Source organism: Antennarius striatus, chromosome 1, assembly GCF_040054535.1.
Source record: "Antennarius striatus isolate MH-2024 chromosome 1, ASM4005453v1, whole genome shotgun sequence".
NCBI classification, from domain to species: Eukaryota; Metazoa; Chordata; class Actinopteri; order Lophiiformes; family Antennariidae; genus Antennarius; species Antennarius striatus.
The window spans coordinates 18,929,730-18,946,630 of record NC_090776.1 but is presented as its reverse complement, the minus strand read 5'-3'; the positions used below and the strand labels follow the sequence as shown (position 1 = coordinate 18,946,630).

Below are 16,901 nucleotides of genomic sequence, written 5' to 3'. Positions count from 1 at the left end.
CTTTTGACATTAACCTGCGTGCACCTGCTTCACACCCCCCAACACACACAACGCCCCCCCTTGTCTCCAGCCACAAGTGCCTCTCTGCACCCCCACCTTTGCTGGAGTGACACTCTTTAGGCTCCCAAAAAAAAAAAAAGGGGGTGGGGGGGTGGGCAGTTTTAATCCCTCCTGCGCCGTCAAACCGCCCACCCTTACTTCCATCTGTCAGGAGCACTGCTAGAGGAAAGAGTGGGGGGGGGGCTTGGTTTATGGTGGGGGGGGTAGGGTGGAAGGGGAGAGGGGGCAAATCCCTTGTTCCATCCCGACGAATTTTCTAATTTCCTTTGCCTCTGCGCTTTGTCCCAAATTCACGCCCCCAACCCATCCACCATTCAGCCTTTCTCATCTTGCCCCCCCCCAACATCGACCCCCCCCCCACCCCATCTCTTTCCTCTGCTGTTTTGAGCAAAGCAGTAAAAGTTAAAGTGATGCTCCTGCAATACAAACCAACAGCTTTTTAACAGTAAACATGAAGCAGCGACGTGACGTTTCCACGTCCCTTTACTTTTGTGCCACATCGGTGGGAGGGGGGGGGGTCTAAAAGAGACAAACTGGACCAATCACTGTTTTGTGTTTCACATTATCTACAGAAAAAAATCAATCAGGCCTGTAGAATAACACGGCACCTGAAGGGAAGCAGCTCTGAATCGTTTCCTGTGGATTCACCATCAAATAACGTGAGAATTAGCGACACGCTACGTAGCATCACAGCTTTATTCAGCAGCAACACAAGTGATCAATTCTAATTACAAATCTTTATGCACAACTCAAAGTAGTGAGCTTCACCTCTCTGCTAAAAACATCCAACAACTTCCTACAGCGCCATCTGCTGGCCGTTAGCAGTAATGACAGGCAGCAGGTCAGCGAGGGCGCAGACTTTCTGCAACTTGAGTCCAAAATGATCCGTTTGTTCACTAAATCTAATTTAAGCAGCGTTTTCTCACATTTAATCACATTTCTTTAAGAAGCGTCAACCTAGAGCTGGATGGATAGAATTTAATAAAGGTTAACTTACTTTAAAGACAAATACTCAACAAAACCCCTGAATCATAAAGAAAATGCATTCAACAGATAAAAATGCGACACTCACTCCTAGCGACTAAAACAAAGAGCCTTTCCTTGAACACAGCCACCCCCCACCAACCCCCCCATAGTCGGCACTCATTCATTTCAAGATGCAAATGTCGGGATTTGAAATTCAGCCTCCATGTGTAATGCTTGGCTACTTTAATGTTGTATCTGTGCTGGGGATTATTCCCTCCTACAGCAGAAACCTGTGCTTGAATGGCAGGGCCCTCAAAGCGGCTCCGACTGCTTTCAATGGCCCCCAAACCAGATTAGACCCGTGGCTGCCCCCCGGTCCCAATCCCCTGCATTCAGACGGAGCGGAACCAGCCTGTGTGACAGTCGCTCTGTTTCCAGCCGCCGCATATAGGACACCCCCGATTGAGAGGTCAGGAGAAAATCCCTCACGATAACTCCAGTTGGATGAAATTCAACCCAGGACGACTTCCTGTTTGTCAGTTTAATTATTATCACGGAGGGAAATGATGTAAGCAAGCAAAAGTATTCTGTGTTTTAGGATATTTGGCACATTTTTCTACACACGAGTTTAAAAACATCTTCAGGGCTGCTCTCGTTACTCGATCCACTCTAAAAACTGAATTCAATTTATGTTTCTTGGTTATTATATTTCTAAAATGAATTATTTAATTCAGGGGTGTCAAACTTATTTTCACTGAGAGCCACATCAGCAAAACGGCTGTACTCAAAGGACCACATGTGACTAATAAATGTAACTGAATGTAACTCAATGTAATATAACATAAGTGTAACTACTCTGAATTTATTACTTATTACTTATTCAAGTACAAACATTACAGTTACACAGAAAAAAAATGTTTGTTTGTTTCTCTGTTCTAACATAAATCCTTTTAATTTGTCAGGTTATTAAACCCACAGAACTCCATCAATCAAGGATCAAACTATCAATGAATAAAGAAAAATAACATCAAACACAAGTTAGGACATTAACTTTGTTCACAACGTTTAGTCAGAGTTAAAATGGGCTGAATTACTGCATTGTGGGAAATGTAGTTTTTGATCATAGCACACTTTTGACCTATTTATTTTTAGACTCTGACCTTTTATGCTCTCGTGGGCCACATAAAATGATGTGAAGGGCCACATCCGGCCCCCAGCCCTTGAGTTTGACACATGTGATTTAGGAAGTTGGCAATTTTGGAACAAGTGGCTGGGGGACAGGTAACCCCTTCAGACCGGGTTGGTTTTGGCTCGATGGACCCTCAGCTGGTTCTTTTACACCTCTCCTGTTTGTGAGGCCTATTTTATTGCTGGTTATTCTCTGGTCTTCACCATAAAGGTAAACACCATTCACAGAAGTTGAATTTAAATCACAGAATTACACGAAATAAACAGTTTTTCAGATAAAATTCCCCTCTACTTCTGTCTTTTCTCTCTGAATTATTCTACAGAGACACGGTGTTGGTCGTACAGGCAGATGTTGGTTTGTGGGGGTCAGTCCTACTTTTACTGGAGGTAGACGGTCTCTGGTTGCCCCCCACTCTGACGCGGGGGGCTACTTTCGGCCCCTTTCTGCCATTCTTCACGTCCCTGGGCCTGGGCTGCTTTGCTCTCTGCTGATTGGCCGGTTTCACACCAGCGTGAAGCTGCAGGGATGAGATTCACACTAATCTTACATAACAGAATTAAATATCACATTCATTTAAAAAAAGGTGCAGGGCAACGCCTTCTTGACCCCCCCTCACCTATAACAGGTGAGTTTAGCGCCATCTAATGGTGAATCTGGATGAGAGGCAGTGAAGCTGATGCTTCAAATCAAAAACACACCAGTAGACACTAAAACTGGAAATCTAGTTGAATAAGAGTGAATTAAAGTGGAGTAGGAGTTGGAGGAGGTTCTACTAACCTGTGTGAGGGGGGTCGGGGGGGCGTTTCCACACCTGTTTTTACACGTTTCCTGCTGAACGTTCTCTTCAGGCTGCAAAAAGAAAGAAGAAATCAATCCATACGTTCACAACCAATTTAACTCCACACGAAAACACGGGGGGGGGGGCTAAACACTAACCTGAGCGTGACCCCTACCCACGTCTGCCTCAGGGCCTTCAGACGGGTCCATGGCATCCTCTGAAGGGGTGGGGGACACACGTTTGAGCGTCTGCACTCCTGTTGAGGACGGTTTGAATCGTTAATCTTCACATGCACAACGTTCACCGTTCACTACAGCTGGTTCACTATGTTCACCGTTCACTACAGCTGGTTCACTATGTTCACCGTTCACTACAGCTGGTTCACTATGTTCACCGTTCACTACAGCTGGTTCACTATGTTCACCGTTCACTACAGCTGGTTCACTATGTTCACCGTTCACTACAGCTGGTTCACTATGTTCACCGTTCACTACAGCTGGTTCACTATGTTCACCGTTCACTACAGCTGGTTCACTATGTTCACCGTTCACTACAGCTGGTTCACTATGTTCACCGTTCACTACAGCTGGTTCACTATGTTCACCGTTCACTACAGCTGGTTCACTATGTTCACCGTTCACTACAGCTGGTTCACTATGTTCACCGTTCACTACAGCTGGTTCACTATGTTCACCGTTCACTACAGCTGGTTCACTATGTTCACCGTTCACTACAGCTGGTCCACTATGTTCACCGTTCACTACAGCTGGTTCACTATGTTCACCGTTCACTACAGCTGGTTCACTATGTTCACCGTTCACTACAGCTGGTTCACTATGTTCACCGTTCACTACAGCTGGTTCACTATGTTCACCGTTCACTACAGCTGGTTCACTATGTTCACCGTTCACTACAGCTGGTTCACTATGTTCACCGTTCACTACAGCTGGTTCACTATGTTCACCGTTCACTACAGCTGGTTCACTATGTTCACCGTTCACTACAGCTGGTCCACTATGTTCACCGTTCACTACAGCTGGTTCACTATGTTCACCGTTCACTACAGCTGGTTCACTATGTTCACCGTTCACTACAGCTGGTTCACTATGTTCACCGTTCACTACAGCTGGTTCACTATGTTCACCGTTCACTACAGCTGGTTCACTATGTTCACCGTTCACTACAGCTGGTCCACTATGTTCACCGTTCACTACAGCTGGTTCACTATGTTCACCGTTCACTACAGCTGGTTCACTATGTTCACCGTTCACTACAGCTGGTCCACTATGTTCACCGTTCACTACAGCTGGTTCACTATGTTCACCGTTCACTACAGCTGGTTCGCTATGTTCACCGTTCACTACAGCTGGTTCGCTATGTTCACCGTTCACTACAGCTGGTCCGCTATGTTCACCGTTCACTACAGCTGGTTCACTATGTTCACCGTTCACTACAGCTGGTTCGCTATGTTCACCGTTCACTACAGCTGGTCCGCTATGTTCACCGTTCACTACAGCTGGTTCGCTATGTTCACCGTTCACTACAGCTGGTTCGCTATGTTCACCGTTCACTACAGCTGGTCCGCTATGTTCACCGTTCACTACAGCTGGTTCGCTATGTTCACCGTTCACTACAGCTGGTTCGCTATGTTCACCGTTCACTACAGCTGGTTCGCTATGTTCACCGTTCACTACAGCTGGTTCACTATGTTCACCGTTCACTACAGCCACTCCCCTGCTCTCTGTCTTACTATCTTGCTGCTCCAGGTGGTGACGCATCAGCTCCAGCACGTTGCACGGCGTCGCCGACACATTAGTGTCACCCTGGTGGGACAAAGCGGGGTGTGAGAACTCCTCGTGCGACACGTCTGGGGGAGTTTATGGGGGAATCGTTGACTCACTGTGATCCAGGGGTTCTCCAGCAGCTGGTGAGCAGAGATGCGGTAGGCGGGGTCCACCTTCAGGAGGCAAGTCAGGAGATTTTTGGCTGTCGGAGAAGAAAAACCTCATCAGTTTATCAGATTTAGTCCGTGTGACATTAACCTTTTCATCTCCATCACCTGCATCGCTGACTGTGTTCCAGATGTTTTGAGCGAACTGGAATTCTTTGTTCCTGATCTCCTTCAGCAGGTTTGTTCTTGTCTTCGACACAAACGGGGTTTCCCCACACAGCCTGCAGGGAAAAGACACACACATTCACAGCACGCGTGTACATACTGTATGTATGTACAGGAAGCAGGTTTCCACTTACAACATGTACATGATGACTCCTACGCTCCACACGTCACACCACTGGCTGTACCCGCGGCCGCTCAGCATTTCCGGCGCTGGCATAAATCCAAACGCAAACGAACGTCAGACTTTACTTTAGTAGGAGATTCCAAGGCTCAGGATGGCGCTGCTGTATTTATTCCTGATCAATAGCGGTGCTGCCGAGCAACATTTCAGGTTTTTACGAGCGCATTCACAGGGGCATACGCCTGCCGCCACCGCGGAGGAGAAGTGATACACGGGGCGGCAGAGAGTCGCAGTAATGAGGAATAAAAAGGAGCAATGCACCAATAAAAGTGAAAGAAGAAACGGAAATGAGGGCAAAGGAGACACAACAATGGAAGGGGGGATTTCAGGCCAGTTACGATGTCGGAAAACCAAATCTGTCCCAACATATTCACATTTGGTTTCTAAGAAACATGGATTGTACCTTTAAGGTGTTGGATTTATTTCTGTTCTTGACAAACTTTCATAAAGAATTGATTTATGCAAACAAACTTTAACCAGGGGGTTCATTTAAATAGATGTACATATACATAAGTATATTAAATCTACACCATCAAGCCTAGATCCCGCGGTCGTGAGCATCATACCCATATAGATGAGGGTGCCGCACGCCTCCGTCATGATGTTGTCGATCCCCACACCTTCTGTCTGCACTGATAATCCAAAGTCTGTCACCTGTGTTGGAGCGAGATGTGACAAAAAAAAGATGGTTGATCCGCGCTAACAGAACACGTTCGCTTCTCGTACGTGAGGCTAGACATCGACGCGCCGGTTGTTCAGCTCGAAACACAAAAAAGGTCAAGGCGTCGCCTGTTTCCACAAATCACGACCTGTTTACGACAGAAATGATTGTGAGCCATTTCCTGTGGTTTCTGAATCACCACTGGGCATGTGCAGTGGAGGGATTTACACCTGCTAGACTAGCGGCTAGCCGCAGATGAGAAGAGTGCTGGCGCGGCTCGGATCCATACGGAACGATGGAGGTTTCAGTTTGTCTGCCATCTTACCTTGATGTTAATCTTGGAATTGTCGTCCTCATCGTGATTTTTCACCAGAATGTTCTCCAGTTTTAAGTCCCGGTGAATAATATCTGTGAGACATGAGGGGAGCAGATCGTTTAATTAACAAACACGTTTGCAGGAAGGGTGTTGGACATCATAGTCCATGAAAAAATAACAGTTACGTGTTCGTTAGTGGTTTGCTTTGTGTTAGCACTGAAGCTAAATGCACAGCTGATGAAGGCTAACAGTTGGAGAAGCTGCAGGAATCCAAGTCTAAGGAAAGCTGGGTAAATTTAAACCCAAGGGTTTGTTTTATTGCCACTGGTCATTTGAAAAAACGACTCCTAGTGACCTCATTAGCATCACCGGCCTCCGTGGAGGTGAGACAAAAAGCAGCACGGAGGGACTTTCCATGTGGAAACACCCATCAATCAGAACGGCTCCCCAGCTTGTTGTAAAGTCATCATTAGCTAAATGTAATGACGCCTCATTACCACACAATGTCCTAAATTACCTCTATCCACAGACTTCACCATTAATTGGGCAGCATTTCCAAATAAAAAACCTAGATTTATTTATAATGTTTATTGTTGGGGGGTGTGAAAAGTATCTGCATTTTACTTTACCAACTCAAATATTTACTGTATAAACTGAAAAATATCCAGGATTCAGCATTCCTATGAATCACTAAACTAATATTTAGTTGTATAGCCACTGTGTCTGAGAACCGCTTCACATCTGTGTTGCATGGAGTCGACCAACTTCTGGCATCTGTGAACAGGTATTCCAGCCCAGGATGATTTGACAATGTTCCATAATTCCTCTGCATTTCTTGGTTTTGCCTCAGAAACAGCATTTTTAAAGTCACCCCACAAGTTTTCTATCGGATTAAGGTCCGGGGATTGGGCTGGCCACTCCATGACTTTAATTTTGTTGGTCGGGAACCAAGAAGCTGCTCGCTTACTGGTGTGTTTGGGGTCAATGTCTTGTTGAAACACCCATTTCAAGGGCATTTCCTCTTCAGCATAAGGCAAAATGACCTCTTCAAGTATTTTGATGTATCCAAACTGATCCATGATCCCTGGTATGCGATAAATAGGCCCGACACCATAGTAAGAGAAACATCCCCATATCATGATGCTTGCACCACCATGCTTCACTGTCTTCAGAGTGTACTGTGGCTTGAATTCAGTGTTTGGGGGTCGTCTGACAAACTGTCTGTGGCCCTTAGACCCAAAGAGAACAATCTTACTCTCATCCGTCCACAAAATGTTTTTCCATTTCTCTTTTGGCCAGCCAATCAGGCCCGTGCCATCAGGGGGTACAATGACTCTCTCAGGAGGAGCGGTGGTGGAGGGGGGTGGTGGCAAGGTCAGCACGCGGTTGATTGGATTTAATTTAATTTTATACTGTTTATATTTCAATTTTATACTGTTTATATTTTAGTTGTAGTTTAGTATATAAGTCCTGTTAGTGCTGCATGTGTCTGTTAGTGTAGTGCAAGTCTTGTGACATGTCCAGTGTTTCTTTTTCTCCTGGTATTTAATCCAGTATTTATTCGTGATGTAATGCCTGATCAGTAGATATGTACAATTTCCTACGGGATTAATAATGTATTTATCTATCTATCTATCCATCAATGTGTTCTTTGGCAAATTGTATCCTCTTCAGCACGTCTTTTTTAACAGTGGGACTTTGCGGGGGCTTCTTGCTGTTTGATTAGCTTCACACAGGCGTGTTCTAATTGTCACATTACTCACAGGTGACTTCAGACTGTCTTTGATCATCCTGGAGCTGATCATTGGCTGAGTTTTCACCATTCTGGCTATTCTTCAATCCATTCGAATGGTAGTCTTCCGTTTTCTTCCACGTCTCTCTGGTTTTGCTTTCCATTTTAAAGCATTGGAGATCATTTTAGCTGAACAGCCCATTTTCTTCATTTTCTGCACTTCTTTATACGTTTTCCCTTCATTAATCAACATTTTAATCAAAGTACGTTTTTCTTCTGAACAATGTCTGGAACGACCCATTCTTCTCAGGTTTTCAGAGAGAAATGCAAGAGCAACACATGACTTTACAGTATTTTCCCCACTATAAGGCGCACCTAAAAACCTTTAATTTTCATAAAAACCTACAGCGCGCCTTATATATGGGGAAAATTTTTAAAATGTCATTCGTTGAAGGTGCGCCTTATAATCCAGTGCGCCTTATGGTGCACAAAATACTGTACTTCTTTTATGTAGGTAGACCACAGCGTCGGCTAAGCTCCGGACGATGTTCCTGGTCTCGTCTTCTGTGAAGAACGTTTTCCGCTGCAGCAGCTGCTTCAGTTCGCCTCCGGCACAAAGTTCAGTCACCAGATATGTCATCTAGAAACAGAAGAAACATCACCACGAAGAAGGCATTTGTGCGTGCAGATGTCTCTGAGTTCCATCCTTAAAGGACTCACCTTAGATGTACAGTAGACCTCCTGGAGATGGATTATGTGAGCGTGATTTACTTGTGCGAGAATGTTAATTTCATGCTCCAGCATCTTGACTTTGGAACTTCCTGCCTGAAGTCAAACCACAGCAGATGGAGATTGGAGCAGTTATGGCCGTTTGATTCCCTCCCGTCATTAAACCTTCTTATTAGTGCCACACATTAAAGGCATAATACGTGTGTGATCGTCTCCTCCCGTGTGGAGGAGATCAGCAGAATGGCGGAGGAACCTGATTATTACGGGGGGGGGGGGCTGGAAACATCCTGGAACTCCAGGCCGAGGGTCTCTGCGGGGACGGACACACCCCGAGTGTTTCATAATGATTAACGGGGGTTTCTGGTGCGTGTTTGTCAGACACCTCCTGCATATTATGCCTTTAACAACAGGCTTTCCAGGGGGCGGCCAGATGCACTCACCGCCGGTCTGCAGACCTCCTTTATAGCCCATGTGGTTTGCGTCTCAATGTGGGTGGCTTCATAAACAACTCCAAAGCTACCTTGGCCCAATTTCCTGCCAAATTTATATATTTCCTATGGGCATAAGAAAAGAGACGTTAGAACATTGGTAATCTACGTCGGTGGAGGATTTCCTGACAATTAAACTGGGGTTTAATTCTATTTTAGATCACAAAGACATTCAGACTCCAGACTGAAGCACATCCTCATTTCCAGATCTCTAAAAAGCGTAGAGTTTCTTGTCTCTGGAGGTGCAGTCTATAGTATTTCTAATCAAGTTACAAATGATTAAGTTGCTGCTGCAGTTCATTCAATCTCAGGTCTAATTAACTTGATCATTATCTGAGCCCATGCTAGACTGAACACTGGCTGCTCCGCATTTGGAAAAGGGAGCAGTGAAATCCCCCGATGGAGGGGGCGGCGCAGTGGTGTGATCCCAGCGTACTTTAGAGGTCACCGCTGGGGTGGGGGGGTTATAACACAAAGCGGGGGGGGGGGGGCATGAGTGGGGCTCTCTGTACCTTAAGGTCGGCCCTATTGCCCAGCCGTATTAGAGGCACCTTCCTCTTTGGAGCGTCCCTGCCGATCCGGGGGGGGGGCATGATCAAGCTGGATCGTCTGACATTGGCCTGTGTCATCTGGGGGGGGAGAGATGTTTATAATCTATGGTAAGACAATAAGACAAACGACTGATTCAGCATAAAAAACTATTTCGATCAGCTTTTTCTAATCGTATTTTTAGGATTGCAAAAAATGAAGTCTGAAGGAATTGTACGGAAAGTTTTCAGTTTGTCAGAATATTAAAAAATTAGCAACACGACCTGCAAAAAAAATCTTCTCTCGCTAGCTCAGTTTACTTAAAAATTAAATATGTTCGATTCTACTAACATTGACGAAATCAATCTGAAGCTCGCAACCGTTGACTCTGAGTCGATCAATCAGGAAGTAGAATCAAGAACTGCTGACTCTTCAGTTTCCATCAGGATCCATGTTACCTTTAAGCCCGGATTATCCAACTTTAAAAACAAATTAATTGTAGAACAGTTATCAAGTGATGATTGGGAGTGATGGAGTGCCTCCACCATGTTAATTATTAACCAAGGAGTAGCGTTTTTAACCTCTTCCGTGTGACGGCGCTCTCGTGACAGACCCGTCTCCCCCATTACCTCACGTCTATTTCTAAATCAAAACGATTGTGACAGTCTCGGGAAATTCCAATCACCTCAATCATAACTCATTTGCTGAAGACGGAGGGGTGTGACGAGTGTATCAGCGGCTCCAGGAAGTGACCGGTTCAGGAGGGGCCGGCGCTTTGTGGGTTAAATGCCTCGAAAGACTCAAGACTGACCTTTCGAAGACCTTTTCTAAATTTACAGGTGAAACTAGAGGCGTAAATACAGACAAGATCATTACTGGCATTTACTTGGATTGAAACCATCTAAACTCCAACCCTAAAGGGTTTGAAGGTGACAAAATATTCAATGCAAATGCAGTCGAACCTCGAGATAGGAGTTTAATACGATCCATGACTGAGATCGTAAGTCAAACTAATTTATTTAAAATAAATAAAATGATTTTAGTTCGTTCCAGTTTTGTAAAAAAAAAAAAAAAAGCCCCAAATACCTAAATTATGATAAAAGAAAAACACATTTTTAACAACCAATAGACATGAAGACTTTACCTGATTATAATTAATTATATTTAAGTTACGTAAACAATGATAAAGAATGAAATGAAACGCAAAAGTCACAAGAACACAGAGACGTCTTTACTCCACCAGCGTGAACGGGATCCGGTCGGACGGACGGACGGACGGATGGATGGATGGATACTTTATTAATCCCGGAGGAAATTGTATAATATCCACTGCTCAGGAATTACATCACGAATAAATACTGGATTAAACACCAGGAGAAAAAGAAACACTGACATCACAGGACATACCACAAGACATACACTACACTAACAGACACATGCAGCACTAACAGGACGTATATACTAAACTATAACTAAAATATAAACAGTATTAAATTAAAATATGAACAGTATAAAATTAAAATATAAACAGTATAAAATTCAATTAAAATATAAACAGTATAAAATTAAATTAAATCCATTCAACCCCGTGCTGACCTCGCCACCTCCCCCCTGCTCCTCCTGAGAGAGTCATTGTACCCCCTGATGGCACGGGGCACGAAGGAGGACCTCAGCCTCTCTGTGGAGGCGCTGTGTGACAGCAGTCTGCGAAGGTGCTTCTCTGCTGGGAGAAGGTGGTGTGTAGGGGGTGCCTGGTGTTGTTCATGATGGCCCTAAATTTAGACATGGTCCTGCTCCCTAGAACTGTCCACAGAGTCCAGGCTCAGCCCGACCACTGAGCCCGCTCTGCGGATGAGTCTGTTCAGACGGTCCATATCTCTTTTCCTGGCCCCCCCACCCCAACACACAATGGCGTATGACAGCACACTGGAGACTACGGACTGATAGAACATGAAAAGGAGCTTAGGACAGATGTTGAAGGAGGCCAGCCTCCTCAGGAAGTACATCCTGCTCTGCCCCTTCTTGTACACACAGTCCGAGTTGAGTGACCAGTCCAGTCTGCTGTCTAGCTGCAGTCCCAGGTACTTATAGTTTTCTACCACCTCCACCTCACTGGCCTCGATGATCACCGGCTGTGGAGAGGGAGGTACTCGCCGGAAATCCAGCACCATCTCCTTGGTCTTGGAGACGTTGAGCTGGAGCTGGTTCTGTTGGCACCACTCCACGAATGATGTTGTATCCATCCACCAACACGTGGTAAAGAACGAGATCCGGTCTCACTCATGTTGTATCCATCCACCAACACGTAGTAAAGAACGAGATCCGGTCTCACTGATGTTGTATCCATCCACCTACTAGTAGTGTCCTGCAGCACAGCTTGTATCTTAGATTTTCACTTGTATGTCAAACAGAAACATGAAGAGTATCTCTAATAACTCGACTGTCGAGCAGCTCGTATCTCAGGTTCTACTTTATTCACAATTCCTCAGCATCTACAGTGAAGTTAACAAACCAAGTACATTTTATTCACCACCACCAAAAACAAAAGCACTATACAGTATCTCTTTCTCCATTCTAAGGGTGACAATAACAAGCATGTGACTTCCTGCTATCCCTCCCAATCCCACGGGGCCTGATGGCGTTGACACAAGCAGCACTCCAGCATCACTAATGCAGACACAAGGACAAGATACTCTCTTGACTTGCAAGTTACAAACATGGCTGGTTGTTTTAGTTTTTATTTTTGTCTAAAAAGCCAGGAAATGCAATCAAGACTTAAACCTTTCTGTAGTGGTGGGTAAGAAGTGTGACCCTGTGGCGTCTTGTACCTAAAACACGTTCCATTATGGATAAAATCTCAGACACACCATGTCTGAAACGTTGCTTATTCTCCTCTTCCCAGAAACTCTCACCATGTCTGCAAACGGAGGATGGACTCCAGGATAACAATGCAGTCAGACTACAACATCCCGCGACACCCCTGAATTCAACATTTCACTCTGACCTACTTTCATAATGGTCACAGCAATGAATTCTATATTGTACTATTGAGTACAGTGGTACCTCTACTTACGAAATTAATTGGTTCCGGAAGAAATTACGTAAGTAGACGTACCACGTAAGTAGAGACGCATTTTCCATGCAAATGCCCTAATCTGTTCCAAGCCCACAAAAATTCCGACATGCTTTATAAAGCATAAAAATGCATCAAAACACATAACAAATACATGTTACAATTAGATTATTACACAATAAATGAGAGTTGTGCATAATGTAAAAAACAAAGAATAAAGAATAATGATGGTCATTTACCTTTTAACAGCTGTCCTCATTGTTTTTTGCCCTCTTTGGTTCATGCGCCCCTATCTCACGATGCCGAACAACAGAGTGAATTCCAGTCCTCCTTTTGAACTTCTCCAACCACCCACACAATGCCTTAAACTCCTTAAACTTCCTTTTGTTTTAATAATATGGCGATTGTAGATGCATTACGGCCATATTCTTTGGTGAGATCAACCAAACGCATCCCTTTTTCATGCTTTTCTATTATCTCTTGCTCTGTTTGTATGGACAAAAAAACTCTTTTCTTCGTCCTCTCTTTTCCTCTATTCCCAGTCACTTTCTTGGGGTTCATAGTGAATACGTCATCATCTCATTTTTATCCCCTTTGCTGCCCGAGTAATGTGCTTTTTGTTTCATCATTCTATCTGCAACGGTTGTGAAAATATGAGGTGGACTAACAGATGAACACCTTCTACCAAAAAGCCCTGGTACACACCCCGTCGCCGAGGTCACACGGGGGGTCGTGGTTCACTTTTTTCACCAGGTCTCATCTCCAGCGTGACCAGGAAGTGATTAGAGGCATGGCTCATGGCAAGCAGGCCGGGGCTCGCCTCATCTCTCCATCATGCTGTCAAACCTCCACGTCTGCTCCCTCACACGGCTGAGTGAATATCTATACATAGTGTCTGAGACGCCGTCTGAGGACTGAGTACACAAAATCAATGTCACTTTGGAGCAAAGTCTTCTGGGACAAAGGATGCTTTCGATCCCGCGTAACTTTTCTTTCCCCTCGAATCTGGCTCGTCTTTCATTAACGGCTGGCGTCTATACGTCTTTCACCGTTTAGCTGTCACACGACGAGGCCAACAAGTCCGGCCAAAGTCTGATTCACAGTAATTCCACTTCTGTTCCAAATGTCTCAGGAATAAAACCAAACCAGAATGATCAGTCAGTTGTTGTCTTTAAAGGTTTGTCTTCTTTAATGGTGGAACTGGAATAAATTGGTGCTTCAGCAGCTAAAACTGAAAATCAAACACAACCAGAATCTTACAAACTGCAATTAAAGTATAAACCGCTTTTACTTTTGCTCCTGACCAAATATTACATTTTCCTCATGTGAAAGTTAATCATTTATTGACAGCTTGGCTTTGATGACAAATGATAAACTTCACAGCGCTAATGAAGCGTGGAATTACATTACCTGATGAGGCAAGAAATTGCATGTTTAGAATGCAAATACAGAGCCCAGCGACTTTACTAAGTTATGAGGTGAATCCTAATATTATGCAGAGAGATTATCAAAGCTCATGGCGCAAATGCAATCTAGCAAGAACACATCAACATTAAGCCATTACAGCACGGAGCGAACTCACTCCAGAGCGGAGAAAAGCTACGATATCTGACAGCTGATGGACAAAAAACGGCTGACAAAAAGGAAATTTTCCATTAAATTCACACACAAACAAGCCGAGGACGTTGTGTCGCTGTATACAAATCATTTACAGACCCCTCCAAGAATTCCTTCAGTCTCCAGTGGTCATGTTTGATAAGTGTCTATTGGCAAGAAAGCGTGTTTCACCCCCCCACCCCACCCCCAAAAAAGGAGCAAAAGATCCAATTCCGTCTTTTGCTCAGAGCACTCCACATGTTGCTGGAAGATAAGGGCCAACAAATTCAAATTTCCTCATTGGTTTAATCCTGGTTAAGGCTAATCTCTGCCCTTGCTGGGCTCAGCGTTGGGAAGCTGAGACGGTAGACATCTAGGAAAATGTAGGCCGTAGCAGAAACAAGAACAAATCAAATTTGTTTCAATGACAAGCCAGAGAAAACTCAACGCCGTCGTTCTCACCTTCACCTGGAAAAACACGCCCCAGTGGCGTCGACCCTCACATTGATGATACAGCAGGTTAGCTAATAGAGACTAGTAGTTTAGGTGAGGTAGCTGAATGTGAAATATTAATAAAAAATTAAACAGACAACAATGATTGATATGATTCAGTTCTATGCTCACTAAAAAAAATGAACAAATGTGGGTTCCAGTTGCTTCAAACCATCTCCAGAAGCCAGAAGTTTTGGGATGCTGTTTTAACTTTTGGACCAATGGATCATCACCAACGTTTGGAGAAGGAAGAATCAGATGATGAATGGATGATGTTCTGTTTCCTTGGTATTTTGTAGATCAGATACGCAATGAGATCCAGTCACACTAATGTTCTCCACATGAAACGTCCACTTGAAGTTTCGTATTTTGTTAGCCTTTGCCTCAACATCTTCATGTAATCATAATATGAACTTCCATCCATCCATTTTCTTGAAGACAAGACGATAATGCAAATGTTAATGTTTAAATATTGTGACTGTTAAACAGCTGAGTTGGGGCATTGTTCAGTCAGAATGGTGTGAAACTGTTTTCATGTTGTAACCTGAGCTTTTTTTGTTCTGGGACTCGTTTGTTCACATTAGTGCATGTGAATCACCCTCATGTCTATTTGATGACTTGCTATAGGAAACTTTCTTCAATCCAAACATTTCACTAAAATAAGGATTTTAAGACATTTAAAGCAAGAAACATCATCCAATTTCACAGTGAAATATGATCATTACAGGTGATAAAGTAACAAAATCTTAATTTAACTTTGGTCACCTTTTCTTAATCTGTTTTAATAACCTCTTAATAGGTTAAAAAAAAAACTTGAAATACCTGGAAATCAATGCATTGAGCCGGTTAAACTGTTCATGTATAATTTAATTGCTGTCAATTAATTGTATTGACAATAATCCAACAGAGATTAATGGACAATAATTAAGCATAAACTATCTATAGATTGTCACTGACATAACTGAACAGGTGTAAATACTTTTAACATGCGTCAATAACAAAACAATGTTTACAAAAAACAATAAATGATAATTATTTCTACCACCTTGTAACTTTAACTTCACCTCAATTCAATTCGCGTTAAAATATTTACATATTATCACCTGAGGGCGACAACACGGACATTCTCCGGCTTAAGTTAGCTTAACTACAGCCGCGTTCACCGGAGCTCACGTTGTCATGGCAACGGAACGCGTCTCTACCGTAAAATGTGAAACAAAAACCAAACCGGAGACTCGTGTGATTAAATACCTCCAGGGGGGGTAAATAAGCTGCCCGGAGGAGCCGCTGCCACCGGTTCTCACCTCCGCGGACCGATCGTGTTCATCCGCCGGTCGGTCTCCCCGCGTGAGGCTGTTTGAGGGAGTACGGCGAGCGGGAGGGAACAAGTCACGTGATGCGCGGGTTTGTAGCCACAGCTCTCTCCGTAGTGTCTGATATTCTATGTGGCTCTCTCCGTAGTGTCTGATATTCTATGTGGTCGTTGTCGCCATCTAGTGCACAAAAATGGAATTTTTATCTACATTCTGGATTCAAGAGCAATTTTCTAACACTATAAATAATATAATAATGATCTAAGATAGTTATCGAATAGGAATGATTGAAATTGTTTATGGAAAATACTTTGAGAATTAAATACTCGGCATAACTTGTACACTCAGATAATTTGACAACACATTGATAATCAGATCAGCACACAATACAGTCGAAATAAATTAAAAGTGGAGAGGTAAACAGTAAATACAAATGCATAAAGCTTTTACCGGGAGGAATACTGATCTGCAATTTCTCTGGTGCATCGTTGCCAAGAGGGGAACAATTAGCTAATTTAGTTAGTCAAGAAGAGAAAGGGATTAGAATAGTATACCCTTCTGCACATTTTAATTCCATTACAAGCATCCAGTCTGTTAAAAAAAAAAAAAAAAAAAAACGGTAGGAAAATGTGCGAACATACATGAAACAGACTCGCCGACTCAGCTGGACTTAATTAACATTT

The 16,901-nt window shown here is 43.7% G+C and overlaps 1 protein-coding gene across 2 annotated transcripts; it reads right to left on the bottom strand.

The window, feature by feature from the left end:
* Positions 1-819: 819 nt before the first annotated feature.
* On the bottom strand, positions 820-16,334 carry stk33 (serine/threonine kinase 33). 2 transcript variants are annotated; one of them, XM_068318353.1, is made up of 14 exons: positions 16,210-16,334; positions 9,729-9,845; positions 9,169-9,282; positions 8,720-8,824; positions 8,501-8,639; positions 6,277-6,359; positions 5,857-5,944; positions 5,244-5,319; positions 5,053-5,165; positions 4,894-4,979; positions 4,744-4,816; positions 3,152-3,249; positions 2,993-3,064; positions 820-2,732 (listed from the first exon to the last, which is right to left on the bottom strand). In XM_068318353.1, exons 2-14 carry the CDS (start codon positions 9,843-9,845, stop codon positions 2,532-2,534), a joined length of 1,365 nt encoding a protein of 454 aa, XP_068174454.1. In that variant the 5' UTR covers positions 16,210-16,334; the 3' UTR covers positions 820-2,531. The 2 variants fall into 2 exon arrangements, with proteins under 2 accessions (XP_068174454.1, XP_068174455.1); XM_068318354.1 differs by lacking the exons at positions 9,729-9,845; positions 16,210-16,334 and having other exon boundaries at positions 8,720-8,820; positions 9,169-9,274.
* Between the last annotated feature and the right edge of the window lie 567 nt (positions 16,335-16,901).

What these genes read in the sequence shown, in the direction of transcription:
- stk33 (XM_068318353.1), bottom strand. Translation starts at nt 9,845, where the DNA reads ATGACACAGGCCAATGTCAGACGATCCAGCTTGATCATGCCCCCCCCC. An exon ending in ATTCCAAGATTAACATCAAG is followed by an intron (nt 5,945 to 6,276) that starts GTAAGATGGCAG and finishes GCTCCAACACAG; the next exon opens with GTGACAGACTTTGGATTATC. An exon ending in GGAGTCATCATGTACATGTT is followed by an intron (nt 5,166 to 5,243) that starts GTAAGTGGAAAC and finishes TTTTCCCTGCAG; the next exon opens with GCTGTGTGGGGAAACCCCGT.